General features: G+C 36.3%; 3 protein-coding genes across 3 annotated transcripts in view; 1 reads left to right on the top strand and 2 right to left on the bottom strand.

Annotated features, from left to right (window-relative positions):
• Nucleotides 1-212: 212 nt before the first annotated feature.
• On the top strand, nucleotides 213-2,156 carry LOC106103961 (cyclin-K-like). Its single transcript, XM_013283879.1, has 3 exons — nucleotides 213-802; nucleotides 960-1,146; nucleotides 1,538-2,156. The coding sequence occupies exons 1-3, from the start codon at nucleotides 288-290 to the stop codon at nucleotides 2,102-2,104; spliced, it is 1,269 nt and encodes a 422-aa protein (XP_013139333.1). The 5' UTR covers nucleotides 213-287; the 3' UTR covers nucleotides 2,105-2,156.
• A 2,253-nt stretch (nucleotides 2,157-4,409) lies between these two features.
• Nucleotides 4,410-15,921, bottom strand: LOC106104017 (tyrosine-protein phosphatase non-receptor type 14). The gene is made up of 10 exons (XM_013283956.1): nucleotides 15,024-15,921; nucleotides 10,863-11,029; nucleotides 10,354-10,564; nucleotides 9,254-9,414; nucleotides 7,702-9,181; nucleotides 7,323-7,529; nucleotides 6,830-7,018; nucleotides 6,457-6,625; nucleotides 5,478-5,650; nucleotides 4,410-5,026 (listed from the first exon to the last, which is right to left on the bottom strand). The coding sequence occupies exons 1-10, from the start codon at nucleotides 15,654-15,656 to the stop codon at nucleotides 4,898-4,900; spliced, it is 3,519 nt and encodes a 1,172-aa protein (XP_013139410.1). The 5' UTR covers nucleotides 15,657-15,921; the 3' UTR covers nucleotides 4,410-4,897.
• Nucleotides 15,922-16,265: 344 nt separating this feature from the next.
• Nucleotides 16,266-20,268, bottom strand: part of LOC106103944 (oxygen-dependent coproporphyrinogen-III oxidase-like) — a 92,375-nt gene continuing 88,372 nt past the window's right edge. Inside the window, exons 2-8 of the mRNA XM_013283862.1 lie at nucleotides 19,950-20,015; nucleotides 19,160-19,317; nucleotides 18,474-18,604; nucleotides 18,126-18,252; nucleotides 17,483-17,646; nucleotides 16,793-16,962; nucleotides 16,266-16,463 (exon numbers count right to left, since the gene is read on the bottom strand). Coding sequence (XP_013139316.1) covers nucleotides 16,347-16,463; nucleotides 16,793-16,962; nucleotides 17,483-17,646; nucleotides 18,126-18,252; nucleotides 18,474-18,604; nucleotides 19,160-19,317; nucleotides 19,950-20,015 — 933 coding nt within the window. The 3' untranslated portion in view covers nucleotides 16,266-16,346. The remainder of the gene's footprint in view (nucleotides 16,464-16,792; nucleotides 16,963-17,482; nucleotides 17,647-18,125; nucleotides 18,253-18,473; nucleotides 18,605-19,159; nucleotides 19,318-19,949; nucleotides 20,016-20,268) is intronic.

Below are 20,268 nucleotides of genomic sequence, written 5' to 3'. Positions count from 1 at the left end.
GTCCCGATTTGCCAATGTTTCTTTTATATTAGCACCATATCAAAATAAATATTTATAAAATAGATTGACAAAATTTTATTAGAATTGTAATTCTAAGTGGAAATTAAACTGAATACGGGGACGGATTATTTTTCATATTACATTACTGTTCCGTATAGCAACATTGTTGGTAATAAGATTTACAAAACATTACATCCCTAAAATAACATAATCGTTTTTGACGTCGAATGTCAGTTTTCGAGAAGTAGTGATAAATAGTTAATATTTTTTACTTTTATATATCAATAATGCCTTATTGGTACTACGATAAGAAGGATCTGCAGAATACGCCGTCATTTCGCGATGGAATTAGCACTGAAACAGAAAATCGGTATCGAAAAGAAGGTGCAAGGTTTATTATTGACACGGGATCGAAGATGGATTTAGGTTATAACACAGTTGCTACGGGTGTTGTTTACTTCCACCGATTCTACATGTTCCACTCCTTCAAGACATTCCCAAGGTATATCACGGCGTGCTGCTGCCTGTTTCTTGCGGGCAAAGTGGAAGAAACACCTAAAAAGTGCAAGGACATTATAAAGGTTGCAAAGCCCTTGATATCTGAACAAAAATTTAGTAGTTTCGGTGATGATCCTAAGGAGGAGGTGATGACGTTAGAAAGGATTTTGCTTCAGACGATAAAGTTCGATTTGCAAGTCGAACACCCCTATGGATACCTTTTAAAGTATGCAAAATGTTTGAAAGGAGATAAATCAAAGTTACAGAAAATGGTGCAGATGGCGTGGACGTTTGTTAATGATAGGTAAGTAATTAGACTTTACTAATTATTGTAACACATAGTTTTAATTAACAACTAACTTTTGAAAAGAAAAGCAAATATTTTTAATGTTTTTTAAGCAATATAAGACTGAATACATAATAGTTTAGTTTTTTTAAACAAATATGTATTTTCTCTTCAGTTTATGTACTACACTATGCCTGCAATGGGAGCCGGAAGTGATAGCAGTGGCCCTCATGTTCCTGGCAGGCAAGTTGAGCAAGTTTGAAATAGTGGACTGGAATGGCCGCACTCCAAAACATAATGCCTGGTGGGACATGTTTGTTGAAGACATCACTACGGACCTACTGGAGGATATTTGTCATCAGGTTTGTATGATAAATTGCAAATTACAAGTACAATATATGTCCCCACTGAGGAGTTCGGAATCTAAGTTTTAGTTGACTATGCCTTAGACCATGAGACCCTCAGAGGGTTGACTTTACACATATCTTTGAAGTTTCTTCATATAAATTTTCAGGGTGTATCATGTTTTCTTCGACAATGAGAATGTCATGTACAAATAAAATTTGATAAACTTGTTAGTACATGGTGTTGGTAAGATCTGGATTTATAGGATTATGGTCTCCTCCCATTTAGTACTTAACTGCACCTCCAAAGCTCTAAAATCTTTAATCCGAAAAGTTATTTTGGTTATCAAAATATTGTACTGTCTATATTTTCAACCTTTGCACTATCTGAACTGTCTAAAATCCACAGGTATTAGACTTATACTCACCTCAAACGCAACAATCTGGTGGGGATTCACCAAATGAGAACACTGCCAAGCAGCCAAAAAACGAGAAGAAGCCGCCCTCCGTTACACCGCCCGCTTCCGCGTCGCCTGTCGCCGCTGTCGCGAGTAAACCTGTCACCACGCCACTCAAAAACGGAGGCGAGACGAAGCCTGAGCCGCCTAAAATGGAGCCATTGAGGTTCACTTACCCCAGCTATCCTGGAATACCTTTCGCACCTCCAGTTTACAGTGCCCCTCCTCCCGGAGCGATGCACACCGTCCCTGCCCATGTACCTCACAGCGTTCCTCCCACACATCCTGCACCCCCAATGCATCCTATACCCCCTGTTCATCCCCCTCCTCCACACACGGTGCCACCACATACCCTGCCTCCACTATCATACCGGGAACCACCCCCAAGTCACCCCCGCTTCGGCGCTCCCGTCAGCGTCCCGCCTCCCAACTACTTCCCCCCAATGCCGACGCGCGGCCCCCTCCACAGGACATTGCTGCCCGGCCCACCCCCCAGACCTTATTACCCACCCCCCTAACGCAAGGTTTAGGTTAAGATAGATTAATATTTTATACAGAATAAATAGACTGTACCAATTTATTTGTTTTATTTGAAGAACCTGGAAAAAAGCTTTATTTAACAAAATATTTTTGTCTAATTGTGAAAAAAACGAAATAGGTATTCGTAAATTAAAAAAATGTTACAAATTTCATTCAATTTTATTGTAAATTTAATACATTATTTTAATTAAAATCGATTTCAATGACTCGACATCAAACACGACTACACATTGTATACAATATCTACACAAATCTGCTACCAACAGATGTGAGCGAATTTTACACAACATTATGTTATACACTAAAATAATATAAAAATACAAACACGAATATAAAATGAGATATGCAGTTAATCAACGAGAAATATTTTAAATCTAAGAACAAAGATTTAGTTAATACAAAAAAAATACATTAACATTAATATACAGAAAAAAAAACATAAAAAAAACTACAATTGAAGCAAACTACAAAATACACAGTTAAACATATTTTCAAATTAAAAATAAAATAAAAGAAAGCAAAACCATTTGCCTTCAAAATCTAAAACAATGAATTTTTTGCAGACTTTTGTGCGGAATTTCCTTTTAAAATACTGAAAAATGTAAAATAACTTTAAAAATAAAAAAAAAATCATTTACAGATTAAAATACTGAGACAAGTATAAATAAAGTCTCAAGTGATGAAGTTAACTAAGTTTACAACTTAAAAATGTAGCTGCCATCGACTAGATAATAAAATACATGTAAGTGATTTGAACACATTGAATGCACCAAAACTGATACCAATACGAGAAACATTGTTAAAAAATGATTTTTATATTTAAAACACGATTATTCAATACTGTATTTTGCGACTTTTTAAATAACGAGTAAAAACATATAAATGTACTTTTCTATTGGTGAAAAGAATTATTGTAACTCTAAGAGTTTATTTATACATATAATAAAATTGGAGTGTCTGTAATATCAAAGGAAAAAATCCAGATTTCGGGAAGATGTATTTACGTTGCTGATAACGAAAATCGCGTTTAAAATTTTTTTGTCTGTCTGTCTGTCCGCAAGTCGCGTTTATTCCGGGCAACCTCCAAAACGGCTGGGCCGATTTCAACGGACTTTCACTAAAGGGTAACTGACATATACGGACATATTATAAGATACTTTTATATCTTAATATTGCGTGGACAAAGTCGCAGCAAACAGCTAGTTCATTAAATAAAAAGCAAAGACATTCAAATAATAACGTTGGAAGAAATAACACAAAACGTGGATTTTCTTTAATTGGAATTGCATATATTTTAGTATGGTTATATTGTTAAAATATTTTATAATATACTAGCTGTTTCTCGCGACTTCATCCGCGTACAATTAAAAAAATTACATAGCAAATATTACTGAGTGATAACGTAGCTTTTTAATAGTGATTTTTTTTTAAAAATCTGTGCAGTAGATTTTGAGTTATTTCAATACAAAAATAAAAATCTTTATAATATTAGTATAGATTTCTGTATTGACCTTTTCAGAGACAGAATTATAAAAATATTAATTATGTTAAACTAGATAAGTTTAAAAACCTTAATTATGAATAAAAAGGCACATGTCAGATCAGTATTAAAAAAGGCACATATTACACTTAAAAACTAAATATAATGCGTTCCAAATAAAATTTGAAAATCGAACTAAATTATGACGTCACGATACGAAAAAAATCAACAAAAACATTTTAAAAATCGAGTTACATTTTTTTAATCTGTACTTTTACTAGATGTTTTTAACATATTTGTATTTGAAACGCATTATAATTGATATATTTATTGCATATAAAAACATTTAGTTTAGGCACAAACCCTGTCTAAAATAATACTTTTTAATACGATTTTGATATGACATAATCCAATGTTATAACATTAAATCAATTTTATTAAGTTTATATATTTTTTACAATAGAATACGTATAGATATAAGATTAAGGTCCTGTCCCACTGTACTGTTAGTGGCTCGGACACCACTGACTTGCTGGCATGACACCATGACACAAGTAAACAGCGTGGCCATACACTACTCCCACCAAATTGTAAATTGTCTAAAAACAATCCAACGTGTAAAACATGTGATGGAAATTGTTCCCTTATCTGACAGTGACGTTGTAAGCTATCTGAGCCTTATTAGCCAGTGGTGGGACAGGCCCTAAGATGTATATAACGATTTTTATAAATGAATGATTTATCATATATTTAAAAATTTTATAACCTCAAATATTGTACTTTTGTGAGTTTTGTTTTTCAATCAAACAAAGAAAATAAATAGAACAGATATCGTTCTTGATAATTTTTATCTATTTCGATTTTATTTTCCTCATCAATCCTAGTACGTATGAGACTAAGCAGAGGTAGAAAACAATGTAAATTTGATATTCCAAATAAAATGACCGTTTTTAATAACTTACAAGGTTGTGTCTTTACACAATACTGTCACCTGTCCTCTCCTCTGCCTACACAATTGTCCCTTCCCAACTTATGTGTTCTCTCAGACAAAGGGGAGAATAAACAGGAAACTGACGATTAAAAATATGTCTCTTGATTGTCCCCTCCACTGTATTTACAAGAGGACAAAATAAAACTGATTAAGAAAATGACCCTTGCTGTATATACAGAGCACAGACAGGAAAGGGACATTTTCATAAAAAAAAGTTAATAAACCATCTTCTTTTACGTCAAATCGATTTCGCCTACTTTTCTATGATTGAACTGGTTGTCATTGTAATGTTGGTGCAGTCTATATGAGCCTGGACCTCTTGAGGTGGTGCAGCAGCAGCTGGTGCAGGAAGCGGTACTGCTGGACGTGCTGCAGCAGGCCGGCGCGCTGCTGGTGCAGCAGGCCGATAGTCCGCGGGATGTCCAGCTCCTGGAACACATAATATTCCAGTCAAAGTTACGTCAAATAGATATATTTTAGGTTTAAAGATATTTTATTCTTAAAAACATCGCTTACAAAGAAAAATGAAATGTAAAATGTATTATGAGGTTTACAACGTTAAATTACAAATAAGTATAATTAACTAATACAAATAAAAATACCTTAGTGTATGAGAATCTATTCAAAATTTGATCATTATCGGCGATTGTTAGCTTTACATTTTTCTGGTAATTAAAAATAGCCGTTTACATTGAAAATCTACTAAGTTACTTAACCAAAATTAAATCATATTTTATGAATAAAGTTCTTTTTAAATCCATGGTTTTTGGAATGTTGTCTAATACAGCAGTGCGCATTTATAGATTAATCGTATAAAGTGGCGCCCTCTGATATTGAGTAATTTTTGTGAACAGCGCCATCTATCGTTCAGGGCGTATACCTGGTTGGTGTCGAGCACGTGCAGCAGCAGGTCCGCGGCGAGCGCCAGCCCGCTGCGGCCCGCGCCGGCGCAGCTCAGCGCCAGCGGCGCGTTGCCCGACACCAGCGGCTGCTTCTCCTCCGAAGCCTCCGCCTCGCACACCAGCCGCAGACCGTTCAGCTCATTTAGGAAGTCTAGACGGAAAACATGTTTTAAATCTATTTATCTCCTTTAAATAGAATAATAATGTAATAGCGAATGTGTAGAAAGATGAATCAATGGATATTTGCTATAGTATAGTAAAGTCTGAAAGAACACATAGGCTACAATAAAGTCGATTTTTAAATCCCATGAGGATGATGTTGCAGGAAACAGCTGGTCATCTATATTTTGCAGTCTTTCCAATTTTCTTAATTATTAATTTATACGTAGAACCAACTAGTAAATTATGTACTCAAGTGTGCCAAATAGGCCAAAATGAATAAGCCTAGTACTTGGCACGTCTTGGACAAGAACACTCATTTAACCCACGTGCCAACTCATTATACATATCACTTAAGAAATGGTTATTATATAGATACTAGCTGTTCCCGTGAGATTTCTCCAGCATAAAATTATTTTATTGTTTACACGTGTCAAATTGTCAATTGCAAATGTCAAAATGACATGACATGACAAAACTTGGCAATCTTGCTTCCTTGATGTTGGCAGCAACTTATGGTCTCTTTCCCACATTAGGGTTTTTATCCAAAATATTTACCCCCTAAGTTTATGGCGTGAAAATATAGTCAAAAGCGTGACGTAAGTGTAGGGCTTTTTAAGAAGAAGAGTTATTCGAAATTATGCTGTGATTACTGACATCTTAGGCAACAAAGAAATGTGTTTACGCTTTATTATAAAAGTATAGAAGTATAGATATACATATATACATAGTTTTGTAAGACATTGTTTTTTTTAGATTTTTTTTAATAAACAATAATAATAAATAGTTAGTAGTTACCAAGGAAGAGTGTGACGTCAGTAGGCGCGGGGTGCGAGTGCGGCCAGCGCGCGAAGTGCACCAGCCAGAGGCAGCGCGTGCGCGCCGCCGGCCCCGCCCCGCGCCGCACGCGCACGCGCACCGACCCGCCCCACGCCGCGTGCGACGACCGCGCCGCGCACACGTTGAACTGAAACGTAATAAATACTATTTAAATACAACGATCCTGACAAATCTAGTAAAGAATAAATAATTGTAATACTTCTATACTATTATAATAAAGCGTAAACATACACTTCTTGGTTGCCTAAGATGTCAGCAATTATAGCTTAGTTTTGAATAATTATTTTTTTTAAAAAAAGCCCTACTAGTCAAGAAATTTATAATATATTACCTGTCCGTAGTCAGTAGCGAGCTGGTCGTGCGGCAGGTAGGGGGGCGGGTCGTCGCCCACGTGCGCCAGCAGCCGCGCGCCCACCTGCCACACGCACGCCCACACGTGGGCGGCGGTCTGCCCACTGCTCCCGCCAGTACTCCCACACTTCATCACCACGTAGAAGCGTTGCGAACTGCCCACTGTCATCTGGGAATAGAAATTAGACAGTGAATTCTAAAGATTTGATGAACTTTTTTTAGGTTTTTAATTTTATTGCTGTTAAATAAGACTCTTAGTGTAAAACAACACTAAGTAGGTCAGTAAGTCCTAACTAAATTTACTATAACTTTGGTTATTAATTTAGCAAGTAATGGATCTAGACAAATTTCACAGAAAAAGTAAATAAAGTCTGAAATAGCGTATAGAATAATAAGTTTTTTTTTTATATCAGCACGGAAGAATTCAAAAGCTAATTTCTGAATTTAAGAAATAAAATATTTGTTGAACTCACCGTGATATGTGATGCATTGATGTACCCGTGAGGGTTGTCAGGTGTGGGATGCAGACGCACGCGGTTGTCCTCATATGGGAGGTGGTCGTCGCTCGAGGGGGCGGGGGGCGTGGCCAGCGCGTGCCCCGCCCCCTCACGTCCTTTAGGAATCTGCTCGAATGCGAAAGACAGTTGGTCTTCGCACATCTTGCGTTCCAGCAATTGGCACTAGAAGTTAAAGAATTATAACACTATTAAAGCAAAACAAGCACACAAACAAAAGCACGTATGTTGGCTAGTCAGGTCCTGTCATTTAATAGTCAAAGTTTAAATAACCAGACTCAAGAATTTCTATTAAGATTTTACAAAGTACTTGTATGTGATTTTATTATTCACTTACCAGAGTTTCTTTGGTTATACTGGGAGGTAACGGTTGGAATTTCGGCAATCCAGTGGACCACCTGTGCTTGTTAGCAGGTTGGGTTTGATTCACTTTAGCTCTGTCCCTCCCTAAGGTCGCACTCTTCACTTCTACATTCTTATTCCTGCCCATAAACACTCCCCAACGTCTTCGCTTCTTCTCCTTACTGCTTACACTGTTTTTAGAGTTTTCTAACTCAACACTTGTATATGTTGTGTTTGCATTTGAGTCTGTTATACTTGTTTGTGATATATTATTGTTTTGACCGATTTTTATATCAGGAATAGATATAGAGGTCACATTATCTGATGATTTACTTATATTGGTTACTTTGTGGGTAGACAGACTCTGGTATGGAGTTTCATCGTAATCTTTCTCGTCTGTTTTTATAGATAACTTATCTATTGCTATGTTAGGATCTTCAGTCTTGGTTCGACTAGATTCATCTTTTGGCACACTGGTTTCTCTAACACCTTTAATGATTTGTGCGTTCACGTAATGATTATCAGTTTCAATTTTGACTGGGTGACGGTAGTTTGGTAGGTTTATAGGATTAGGGTTCCCGTAGCTATTTATTGTAGGATGGCTGTTATTTCTTTCGTTTTGTCGTGCTATCTCATCTGTCGTGGTAAGACTTTGTGCTCTATCTCGCATTGTTCTCTCACTCTGCCAGGGTAAGGGAACGTTTTCGTATATCGGTTCTTGTGTGTCGTTGATTTTTATCTGCTGTTGAGGTAACACTAGATGTCGCTGATATGATATCCTTCTCATCGGCATCGAGTACATAATATTACCTCTTTCGTCGTATACTTTTTGTATGTTATCTGATATATGGTGGGGGTCTATAATTATATGGGGATTGGGGTCTAGGACTGATGTGAGGTTGTTGTAAGTGCCGTGTGTGGCGGGGAGGAGGTTGGGTCTGGCGTAACTGACGACGTTATGACCCTGGTTCAGGTAACCGAGGTACTGTCTGTTGAGGGCGGACCTGGTGGAGACGAGGTCAGGGCTGGAGCCTGACACGTGATTGTTGATATACCCCCTGTGGTAGTTAAGAGCTTGGCTAGCGACGGCTAGGTCTGGGGTAGAGTTTGAGACGAGACCGTTGGAGGGATAAGGAGGCGGGGGCTTGTATACGTTAACGTAGTGGAGGGCGTGGTCTGTTTGGACGTTGGGGTTGACAGCAAAAGGGTAGTTGGCGAGGAACTTGAGGCCGTAGTTTTCAGGGGTGGCTACACCCTGGTTGACGGAGACTGTATGTCGGGTGACGTCGGGGTAGTGTATGCCGGGGATGTCGGGGTGGGAGCCGTAGACTAGTGGCTTGGCGGAGGTGGCGAGGAGTTGTGAGTGTGCGTGGTGGTTCTGATATCGTATTTGTGCCTCTGCTCTTTGTTGCTGGTATTTCTGTTGAATTGCTGTTTCGTAGTCAGGTGCTGGCCTGTAGGAAGGGAGTAGTGCCCTGTAAAAAATACCATAGCGTTACGAATGTGAGGGTATTTGCGCGTATTCCCAGGTGTGTATGTATATGGACCTGTTTCTGTGGAGTGGCTGCGGAGGATGGTCTGCCAGCTCTAGGCAGGAGGTGGAGTGTGCGCGGTGCGCGGCTGTCAGCGGCTCCAATCGGGAGCCTGCCCCTAACCCAGCACACTCCCGCACGTCTAACTCCTCGCGGCTCTCAGATAAACCGTGCTCCTAATAGTGTACAAATGAAAAGATTTTGACTATGTTAAATTAAGATACTATTAGAGTAGATATTCGTAGTGTACCTAAGTTAAAGTAAATGCTCTCGAGCATATCTTTTAATCTATACACACTGGTTGTTTTCCATTAAAGGAAATCATTAGTAAAAGTATTACAAAGTGTGTTAAGAACACTCAAGTTCTACGTCATTGAACAGATTTTTTGCACGTAATCAAGTAGTTTTTTAAATAGATCTAATACACAACAGACTTCTTACTTTCTATACGGTTGTGCGTGCACATGAACATGTTACGTTCTACGTTGGTACTCAGCAGAGCGCACCGATGGCGATAGTAAATACGAAATTGTATGAAACAAAAGATTGTAACATTTGGCAACAATGAGGCTGTCAGCATTTTTTAATTCATAACCTCGATTGAAAGACAAATGAGATGATATCGAGTGATTCCGTTCCCAGCATGAGAAATAGATTATCTTATAATTGGATGTACACAATATGTTGTTAGAAAATATTTTTCTAACTGAAGAGATTAAACGATTCCTACCAACTTAAATACAAGACAAAATAAACATCGCGGATCTTTGCTCAATCATATCTACAAATATATCGTTATCTAAATTTCTATAACATATGATAGGGACAAGAATACATTTTGGCAATTTTGATAACTCTTTTATTGCCGGTTTTCCTGCTATTTTTAACCTTTCATTAGTTATTGGTTCGATTAATACTTGGTATGGGTTTCCGTTTCATAAGACAACAGTTTTACTCCGTTGAAAAACGGTTTTACCTAACAATGGATCACTAGGAAAAAAAAAATGGAAACTAGCAACCCAGCATAAGTCGTCTAATGCCCTTAAGCTAGAGAGCCGTTGGATTATATATTATATTGAAGAAATGGACTGTGTACGGTAGTTCATAAAACCTACCTGAAAGTTAGGTCGTGGTTCATCATGCACCACATTAGTGGTGAGAGCTGGTCGATGCCTCATGTAAAAGGTGTGTTGCTGGACGCACATTCTCCACACGTATTTGCCGTCTTCAGGACTTGGGAGGACGAACGCCGCTGAACCCAAAGGTCTCTGACATTCCACGCTGAACGTCCGTTTATGGTTGATTACGTTCGTTATATCCATCCATCTATGTGTAAAAAAACAATTTACATAAATAAGCATGAAGCCCGAGTCTCCATTGCAGTTCAGATCACTCATGGGATTACCATTCTCTGGAGAAAGGAGGAAGCTGTTCTTACTCTTGGCAACTCCTATGAAAGCTCTTTTCTTATAAGGGGAGTTAGTAACTAAAGTATTTGGGAAAGGTTCTGTGTCTTTTTACATGAGCAATCATTTCTATATTCGAGAAAAAACACAGAGCCGTCTATAAAACAACAATACAATGCTATTAAAGTGCTGGCCCGTCAACTGTATTAAGTATTGACCTGTAGAAGGTGGGCGTGTCGCTGGTCTCCGTGAGGACTCTAATGCCAGTGAGAGAGACGGCCAGCGTCACCTCGCTCTGATCCAGCTGGTCTCGCGCGCTGAACATCTCCTGTCCATACCCCCGCAGCTGCTGGCATGCGCTGATGAAGCCCTCCTCAGCTTGCGCCTGGGAACATGAACGTGGGAGTGACGAAGTGGTTATAGGAAATATATCGTCTGGTATTTCTAAAAGATAACATGTCTAATTTTATTTATTTTATTAATATTATAAATGCGAAAGTATAGATTGATGGATGGATGTTATAGCTGCGTAAACTACTGAACGGATCCTCATGAAATTTGGCATGAATGTAGAGGATAGTCTGATAGAAGAGTCTATTTTATCTTTTTTATCCTTAAAGTAGCTGTTCACGAGCGGCTTCATCCGCATGAAATTAAGAGAATTTTATTTTATTGTTTACATTTGTCAAATTATCAATTACAAATGTCAAAATGACATGACATGATGATAATCTTGCTTCCTTGATGTTGGCAGCAACTTATGGTCCCTCTCACGTTAGGGTTTTTATCCAAAATATTTACCTCCTAAGTTTAATAGCTTGAAAATAAATAGCCTAAAGCCTGACGTAAGTGTAGGGCTTTTTATTAAATAAAGGATTATTCAAAAATAAAGTAATATATTACAAAACTTAAAAAGTCATGTTTTTTATCTTCACAGAATGTTAAAATTTAAAAGTTAACAGTGAACCGTTAAATTGTCGAGTTCAGTTTTGGAAATTAGTTTCAGAGGCAGGTTTTGCATGACAATGTTTTTCATTTAGATGCAAAGCCTGTAAAGTTGTCAATTGGCATGCAAAGCGCGTGCGCTGCGGAATCCGCTTAATTCGTCGACTATTTGAAATTTGAATGGAAATTCTTTCATAGAAAAATTTTTCTGACTGATTTAATGACGTAACCCTTGTCCATTTCAATGAGAATTTTTAATAAATTAGGTCATAACATATTTTAATCTTACTTAAGATATAAATGCGATAGTTTAGATAAATGGATGAATGGATATTACAGTTTGTAGCCTAAACTGTTGCATGGATCTCGATGAAATTTGGCCTAGATGTAATTGTTAATCTAGAAGAACACATAGGCAACTTACTATTGTTTATTTTTTAATTACACGAGGAATGAGACGCGGGCGAAAGAACATTGTTGGATGCTAGTGATCTATCATTACCCCGAAAAACGTCAATTTTAACTGCACAATACAGTATAATTGACAGATAAATTTAGCTTATATACACAGCATAACTGTACAGTTTCAATTGTTGAGTAAAAACTGAATATGTGTAGCAGGCTTTAACTAGCGTCGTTTACAAAAACAGACACCCTAATGTACATTTTTTGCAGCTTGTACCTACGTAACCCAGTATTTAAGTGTACAATGAGAAATGTCCATATTTAGTTGCCATTAAACCACTTTGAGTGGTATTTAAAAGCCAGTTATTTAGACAAACAGGTTGTAATCAGTCCTAGAACAAGTATTGTGCCATAAGCATTTATGACTAGAATGGCGTTTTACTTGCATTGTACATAAAACTATTCCAGTATTCTACGCACGAAGGCTGACAAGATATATGTTTGACTCATATCCATGGTATTTATTAATGAATACCAGTACGCACGGAATATATTTAGCACCATAACTGTTAACCTAATTTTAAATTTGCGCGTAAACTGGTTTACGTCATAGAAGGGTTATGAGACAAATACAAAGAAAATATCTAATTTAAAATGGAACTAGCTGTTCCCGTGCAACTTCATCCGCATAGAATTATAAAAATTAATTTTTTTGTTCACATTTGTCAAATTATTCATTGCAAATGTCAAAATGACATGACATGACATGAGTCAAACCATGGCAACCTTTCATCCTTCATGTTGGCAACAACTTATGGTCTCTTTCCCACATTAGGGTTTTTATCAAAAATACCCCTAAGTTTAACGGCGTGAAAATATATAGCCTAAAGCGTGACGTGTGTAGAGGGTTTATTAAAATAAGAGTTATTCGAAAATATGCTGTGATTGCTGACACCTTAGGCAACAAAGAAGTGTGTGTTTATGCTTTAATAGTATAGGTATAGATTATACTGAAATGACGTCAAAAAATATTTTTAGTTTGAGGTTATCATAAAATTAGAAACATTATCACTTTCCTTATTTCATCAATTTATCTTCCTTCTCTTTCGTGTAACGAGAATGAAAATCAACAAGATTTTATTTATTAACAGTTTAAGAAGCCATAAAGGCTAATACCTATTGGAAATTCGAGACTTACAAGCTTAAATAAGTGTGAATTAAGGTTTCCTTATTTAATTGTTATTTAATTAAAAATTTGCTGACCTGATGTTTGTTTCTGTGTAATTTTTTTATTAAGAAAATCAAACAAAACCACTAAATGTTAGTACTAGCAAATTTTAAATTGTCTGATAGCAATCTAACATGTAAAATATGTGATGAATTAATCGGATTTTGGTCCCTTATCTGACAGTGACATTATTTTTAGGCTATCTGAGGCTCTAACAGCCAATGGTGGGGGAAGGCGCTCACTATAGTATTTAAAATCAGTTTAAATCAACAACAATAATAACAATTTAAAAGCCACATACTATCACATAATTTGATAAAAACAGATTCCACAAAAAATTCATTTGTTTATTGGGTACTAGCTAACGCCCGCGACTCCCGCGCTTAATTAAAAAACAAAAGAAAGTAGGCTATGTATTTTTCTAGACTGTGCCAAATGCTAAATTACATGAAGATCCATTCAGCCATGTAGAAGCCTTCCTACATACCCATAAACACATACAAACTTTTATTTATACTAGTAAGATTATAGGACAATCTATACTATTATAATAAAGCGTAAACACACACTTCTTTGTTGCTTAAGATGTCAACAATTACAGTATATTTATGAATAAGTCTTTTTTTAATAATAAGCCCTGCACTTACGTCATGATTTAGGCTATATATTTTAACACCATTAAACTTAGGGGGTAAATATTTTGGATAAAAACCCTAATGTGGGAAAGAGACTATAAGATGCTGCCAACATCAAGGAAGCAAGGTTGTCGTCATGTCAGTTTTAGATTTGTAATTGATAATTTGAATGTAAACAATAAAAGTTTTTATAATTTCATGCGGATGAAGCTGCACGGGAACAGCTAGTTAACTATAAAATATATACTTTCTAATCAGTGTTACAATTGATAAAGTCAGTTAATGCAGGTTAGGAAATCATTGTCACAGTGACTCATTAGCACTATCTGGGTCACATTACAAATGTTTGATGCATGGATTTAAGATAAAAGTCGAGTAGATGTTATATATAACAGTAATTATTTTACAACAGATGTAAATTTTATTTTCATCAGTCTGTTACGCAGTGTTGAAAATAAGAATGCCAATATTAGCTGTTTGCGATTCAGGCCATGCAAAAAAATCTTAATCAGTTCACTTTGTCTATGCCAAATTTTAGCAAGATCTATTGAGCTGTTCCAAAGATATATAGCGACAAGCATCCATCTAAACAACATTTAAGATGCTTGTCTAGAATTACTAACCTTTCACATTTATATGTAAGTTCTATTCTTTTTTGTTATTGGTTAATCTATGGTTTCCTTACCTTTTTTGTCAAAGAGAAATAACTAGTATTGAAAAGGATAAGCATAAAGCAGCAGTTAAAATTGTTTTATTTAGTCACAAGCAACAGGAGTTTCAAGCAAATTGGATTTTGTTATCTCAAAAACAAGAATTCAATTGGTGCTAACTTTACCAGTTTTTAAGAACAGGTTTGGTTAATTTATTTGATACTGATAATGAATTAAAAAATAAGTAATTATTAAATATTGTACACACTATACATAAAAATATCATTAACCTACCCTAAAGAGGGTCGGCATAGTATGTACTGCTCCATACATCTCTATCAGCCGTCATAACTAAATTGACTCCCTTCTTAAGCATATCCTCTTTCATACAATCCATCAATACTTTCTAAATACTATTGTTTCATACATATTTTAAACTTATAAAAATCTGGAAATATACTTGCAATACTAGTTAAAAGAACATTTAATTTATGACTTAAATCATACATTACATACCTGTGACATGTTGTGTAGGGACATGTGATGTTGTATAACAGCAGCCGTAAGCCACTCCAGCCGGCCCGTCTCCGCCAATGTACTGCCATCAATTATCTGACCTCCATCTAGCATTTGTTTAGGAAATGTCAATAAATTCTTCAAGTACTCCACGGTATGCCTCTCCCGGTCATGGTTCCCGTACTCAGCTTGCCGGCTATATGATGCTAATACCACTGCTTGTTGACAATCACAGATAATACGCCCCTCAATCAAGTCATTCTTTAACTGTAGAAAGTAATGGTATCGCGTGACTTCGTCCGTAATCAAACTGGTGCCAGATATGACATAATACATTACACGAAGGTACAACTGGTGGGAAGAGGCGTATTTGTCTAACTGGCGTTTCAAAGGGCGTTCCAATTGGACCCATCGCGGCTGTTGGCTACGATTCACGTACCGCAAACCGAAGAACTCCGGCTGGTTGATCGCTTGCCGCTGGCATACGTTATCCAAGCACTCCTGACCCGTGCTGTCCACGGAAAGAGTGCAATCTGCAACCCCGCCGTCTAACAATTCAACACTGATCACAAACAAGCTTTTCGAAGCTACATTGTACTGACGCGTCTTCTTCAACTTCAACTTAAAAGGCATCTTTACCTCCGATTAACAATAACATCACGATTTCAAACGTTACAATACGTTTAAGGCATAAGAATGGAGGAAATGCATCCGTTAACCGCGCCACTTCTTTGCATCCAACACAACCTCGTGAATGTCGTAATAGTTAGATACTGTTAAGCGTATTGTTGTTTCAGTGACGTGCAATTATTCTTCTTAAGTAATTATATCGCCAAGTAAACACAACACAAATTATAAAACCACAATATTACAGCCATCACCAGAATGACAACTGACGTTTTGTAGTGTTGCCGCTTTCTATTTTTTTTTTTACAAAACTGCCATTACACAATGTTTTGTTTTGATATTTTTCAACTGTGGTTTTTATATCAAACGGTTAAAAATTGTTTTCTTTCCTATTTATGTTTAACTAACGTTATAGCTTGTGCCTATAGTTTCATTTCATAAACGATTTCAGGTACTAATTAAAACAAGCTATAAGAATCTTATTGAAGTGGAAAGTCGGAAAGGTTAGAGTTAATGAAAATAATCTGTTTTTACAATAATCAATTTAATTTCATCTGCGAATTTAACCCCTTCTATCGTATAACAAATAAATAAGGAATGCAATTAAACAATCAATCAACACCAAATATTATAATACATTTAAAATTTTTACAAAAATAAATCATCTCAAAATTTTGTGAAACTTAATATTCTGAATTAACCCACAGTCCGTTTCCCTTTTTCAATATTTAGCCAGTCTTGGGGTTCTTTTAGGACTTTCATTAATTTATCTTCGGGAGAGTTCAATTTAGGCTCGTGCATGTATTCCCATTTCTGTAAATATTAAACAAAGTTATAATTAAATACCTCACAGACATTGTAGAATAGTATAGCCAATAATATTTCAGTTTCTATGTAGAGACGATTAATACACAGTTATGTTTAAAAGTTTTGAATAAGATATCAATTAATTCCGAAAATAACTAGATATATCTTAGCTCTGTGAAAAATTAGAAAATAAATCGATACTTTACATATTTTACTGGAACAGTGTTTTTTAACAGAAGGTAGAGAGGGAGATAGAGAGGGGGAGAGGGGGGGGGAGAGAGAGAGAGAGAGAGAGATTTCAGTATTTGTGAATGCGAAAACCTAGCAACACTCACCGCATTTAATGGCAGCGACATAAGTATAGACTCGTATCTAGCTTCAGGTGTGTGGAGGCCGAACTTCGTGCCGCGGTCGTACACCAGATTGAACTCCACATATCTACCACGACGGAGTAACTGCCATTGACGCTCGTGGTAACCGTAAGCGTCGTCTTTGTGCTTTTGTACTATAAAAACCACAGATTAAAAAATACTCTAATGTCATTTAGGGGAAATGTACAACTCGTCAAAATAAGTTGTTTAGGCTATGTCCAATGACTTGTATAAATGGATAGGTTATAAACCATTGTATTTTATGTCTATTTATCTTGCCGTTTTGGCGGTTGCGGTATTAGTGGTCAGGATTCTAATCATAGATATAAAATTAACTAACCTATCCATTTATAGAGATCATTGAGGCCTTGAATATTACCTCACTAACTTAGTCGGGTAATAAAAAAAATTGTATCTGTAAATCTGTAGGCAGAAATTCAAACAATAAATAAAAAAATCACACAAGTATTTTAGCAACATCAAACTAAACACAACAATTCTAATTTTCTGCTTGTCTTGTTGTCTGTGAGTTTGTGTGTGTTAATCTTAAAAAGTTTTTAAACAATTTGGCAATTACAAACGAAAAAACAATCAGAGTATATTCTGAAAATAGAGATTTATTTGGATCTATAGATTATTTAATTTTTTACTTACCAATAGGAATATAACTCGGCACAACAGACTCCGCACAAGAAGTTATGAATGCAAATGCTTTGTCTTTGGATGGAAAATCGATATCATCGAAGAAAATACCACCGATGCCTCTTCTTTCACCGCGATGAGGAATCGTGAAGTAATCATCACACCATTTCTTAAACCTGTAAAGTTTATTTCATAAAAAAAACTATTAACCTACTGGGCGTCAGAAATTATCTTACTTATCTTACTAATATTATAAATGCGAAAGTTTAGATGGATGGATGTTTGTTAGCGTTTGTAGCCTAAACGGCTAGACGGATCTCCATGAAATTTGGCACAGGTTTAGAGCATAGTCTGGAAGAACACACAGGCTACTTTTTATCCCTGGAATAGTTACGGTTCCCGTGGGATTCATTAATTTAGTTTTTTAATGTTTACTCGATCATTCTGTAACGGTTCAACATATCTTATTGAAATTTGGCACAGATATAAAACAAAGTCTGGAGTACACTTGGATAAGCTTCATCCCCGAGATATGTCCGGTTCCCGAGGGATACGTAGCTTTTTGTAATTCATATAGTTTGTATGTTTTCTAATACCACTCGGACGAAGTCGTGGGCAAGAGCTCGTCTTCCATGCAATGCTTAAAATAACTAACTTGGCATAGTATGTGGGGTCGTGTTCGTCGCAGGCGTCCTTCAATGTGAGATGGAAATGTATTGCGTCTTCTTCGTTGAGGTAATAGGGTGTGAGATCCGTCCCGCCCCCAAACCACCATTGGACACCTTTTGAATACCAATGTTGAAGTTAAAAAAAAACAATAATCACAAGCGATTCTAGACCCTAAAACATTCTAGGGAAGAACACAAATAGATTGACACTTCACTCGTTGAAAACAGTTCAGTATTTTAGACTATATGCTGTTACAAACAAAAGCATGTTTAAATACACGTGAAAAACTTTATTATCAGTCATGTTTTTCAATGTAAGCCCACACTTAACTCACCGTCTTTATCCCTGACCTCAAAGTACCTATAATTGAAGTGCACAGTGGGCACCATGGGGTTGCGAGGGTGGATCACCGCACTCACCCCCGCCGCGAAGAACGGCAGCTCTGATGATTGCAAGTTCTTGCCTCTTCATTCAAAAGAAAATAATTATTAATGTCCGAACATAGAGGAACAAAATGTATGCCTAAAATACGTAACTTTTAGTTTTTGAATCTACACTAAGAGCGTGCGCACACCTTTGATCAAACTATCGCAAAACTGTTTAGTCGCACTTTGATTCCTATGAGGTTATATGGAGGTGGACACACTACTCGATTTTTAGTTGTGCAACTAATTAATTGAATTGGCTGCAAAACAATTGACAATCGCACAACGGTTGTGCGATAATTTAATCAAAGGAGTGTGTACACTCTAAGAAAAATCATTTCATCACTGGTTTGTGCCCTTTATTATATACCAGAACATGTATAAAACTAAAGAGAACCTCACCAATATGCGAAAGTTAAGATGGATATTTAAAATTTGTAGCCTCAACTAAACAGATCAGAAATTTGGCATGCCCATAAACAATAGTCTGGAAGGACACAAAGGCTATTTACTTTTTTTAATTCCACGCGAATTTAAGCGTTAAAACATTATTAGCTAAGAATCAAGATCATCTCTGCACAGTATCAAGGCATACCTGCTCCTCATCTGCTGCACAGCGGCAGGAGGCAGTGTTCCCGATACCACAGATATGTTGACACCAGCTTTCTCAAACACACGTCCGTCTTGTAAGACACAGGTAATACCCCCACCTCCTTCTTTCCTTGTCCATCGGTCCACTTTGAATTTTGATTCCTGTAATTAATTAAATTGTGGAAATAATAGAAAAATCTATTAGTTGTGATGATTCATAAAGTTTTAATCAAATCTTACAACCTTAGTCATTATTATAAGTAAATATTGATATATTTCATACTACAGTAGAACTTTAATAAGTTAACGTCCAAGGGAAACACAAAATATTTTAAATTATAGAGGTTTTAAGTTATCAAGGGTCTTTGTTTTTTTTTTAATACCCCTGAGAGGGACCTAGTAGCACCTGCTGCCTTTGCTGAAGCAGCAACCTTGGTACTAAGGGTCTATGTTATAGAGGTTTTGGACTCTGATAGGAAGGGGACATATTATTTTTTGGAGTTATAGAAGTTTTTTAAGTTACCGAGGTCTGAGTTATCGAGGGTCTACTGTATTGTAAATATGTAAGATGTTTGTTACTATTTATATCCATAACTGCTTGCAAATCTTAATGAAATTTGGTTTACATGTAGAATATAGCATAGAAGGACACAGACTACTTGCCTAGCGTTTATGTGATTCAAATGCATGGAAAAGAGAATTAAAACCCACTTCTTTCAACTATAAACTAGTTGCATTCTAAACTATACAATACTAAAAAGCATGCTTAGTATTAAAATATGAATAATTCATACCGGTGATGGTAAAAACATGTCTTTGTCAAAATCATAATCATCAGTTGTTTTTTCATCTTCCCATGCCTATAAAAAAACATCTGTTGGACATTTTTAACTAAAATAATATAATAAGTATTTTTAAATCAAAGCCATAAAATGCTAGAAAATTGTCTATACCAATATTCTAAAGAGAATAAATTTGTATTCTTTTGAATACTAAATAAATAAAAAAAACTCTACCATATATCCATCATCCACTTGCCCTTATCCCTTATGGAGGGTCGGCACAGTATGTGCTGCTCTTCCATACATCTCTATCAGCCGTCATATCTGAATC

The sequence above is a fragment of the Papilio polytes genome, unplaced genomic scaffold (assembly GCF_000836215.1).
Source record: "Papilio polytes unplaced genomic scaffold, Ppol_1.0 DF823692.1, whole genome shotgun sequence".
In the NCBI taxonomy this organism is placed as follows: Eukaryota; Metazoa; Arthropoda; class Insecta; order Lepidoptera; family Papilionidae; genus Papilio; species Papilio polytes.
This window is presented reverse-complemented; position numbering and strand designations above follow the sequence as displayed.

Bases quoted from the DNA above. Each gene is read 5' to 3' on its own strand.
- LOC106103961 (XM_013283879.1), top strand. From the start codon at position 288: ATGCCTTATTGGTACTACGATAAGAAGGATCTGCAGAATACGCCGTCA. The intron at 803-959 runs GTAAGTAATTAG...TTTTCTCTTCAG, and splicing joins TGGACGTTTGTTAATGATAG to TTTATGTACTACACTATGCC. The intron at 1,147-1,537 runs GTTTGTATGATA...TAAAATCCACAG, and splicing joins TGGAGGATATTTGTCATCAG to GTATTAGACTTATACTCACC.
- LOC106104017 (XM_013283956.1), bottom strand. From the start codon at position 15,656: ATGCCTTTTAAGTTGAAGTTGAAGAAGACGCGTCAGTACAATGTAGCT. The intron at 11,030-15,023 runs GTATGTAATGTA...TCATGTTCCCAG, and splicing joins CCCTACACAACATGTCACAG to GCGCAAGCTGAGGAGGGCTT. The intron at 10,565-10,862 runs GTCAATACTTAA...TTTTACACATAG, and splicing joins GACACGCCCACCTTCTACAG to ATGGATGGATATAACGAACG.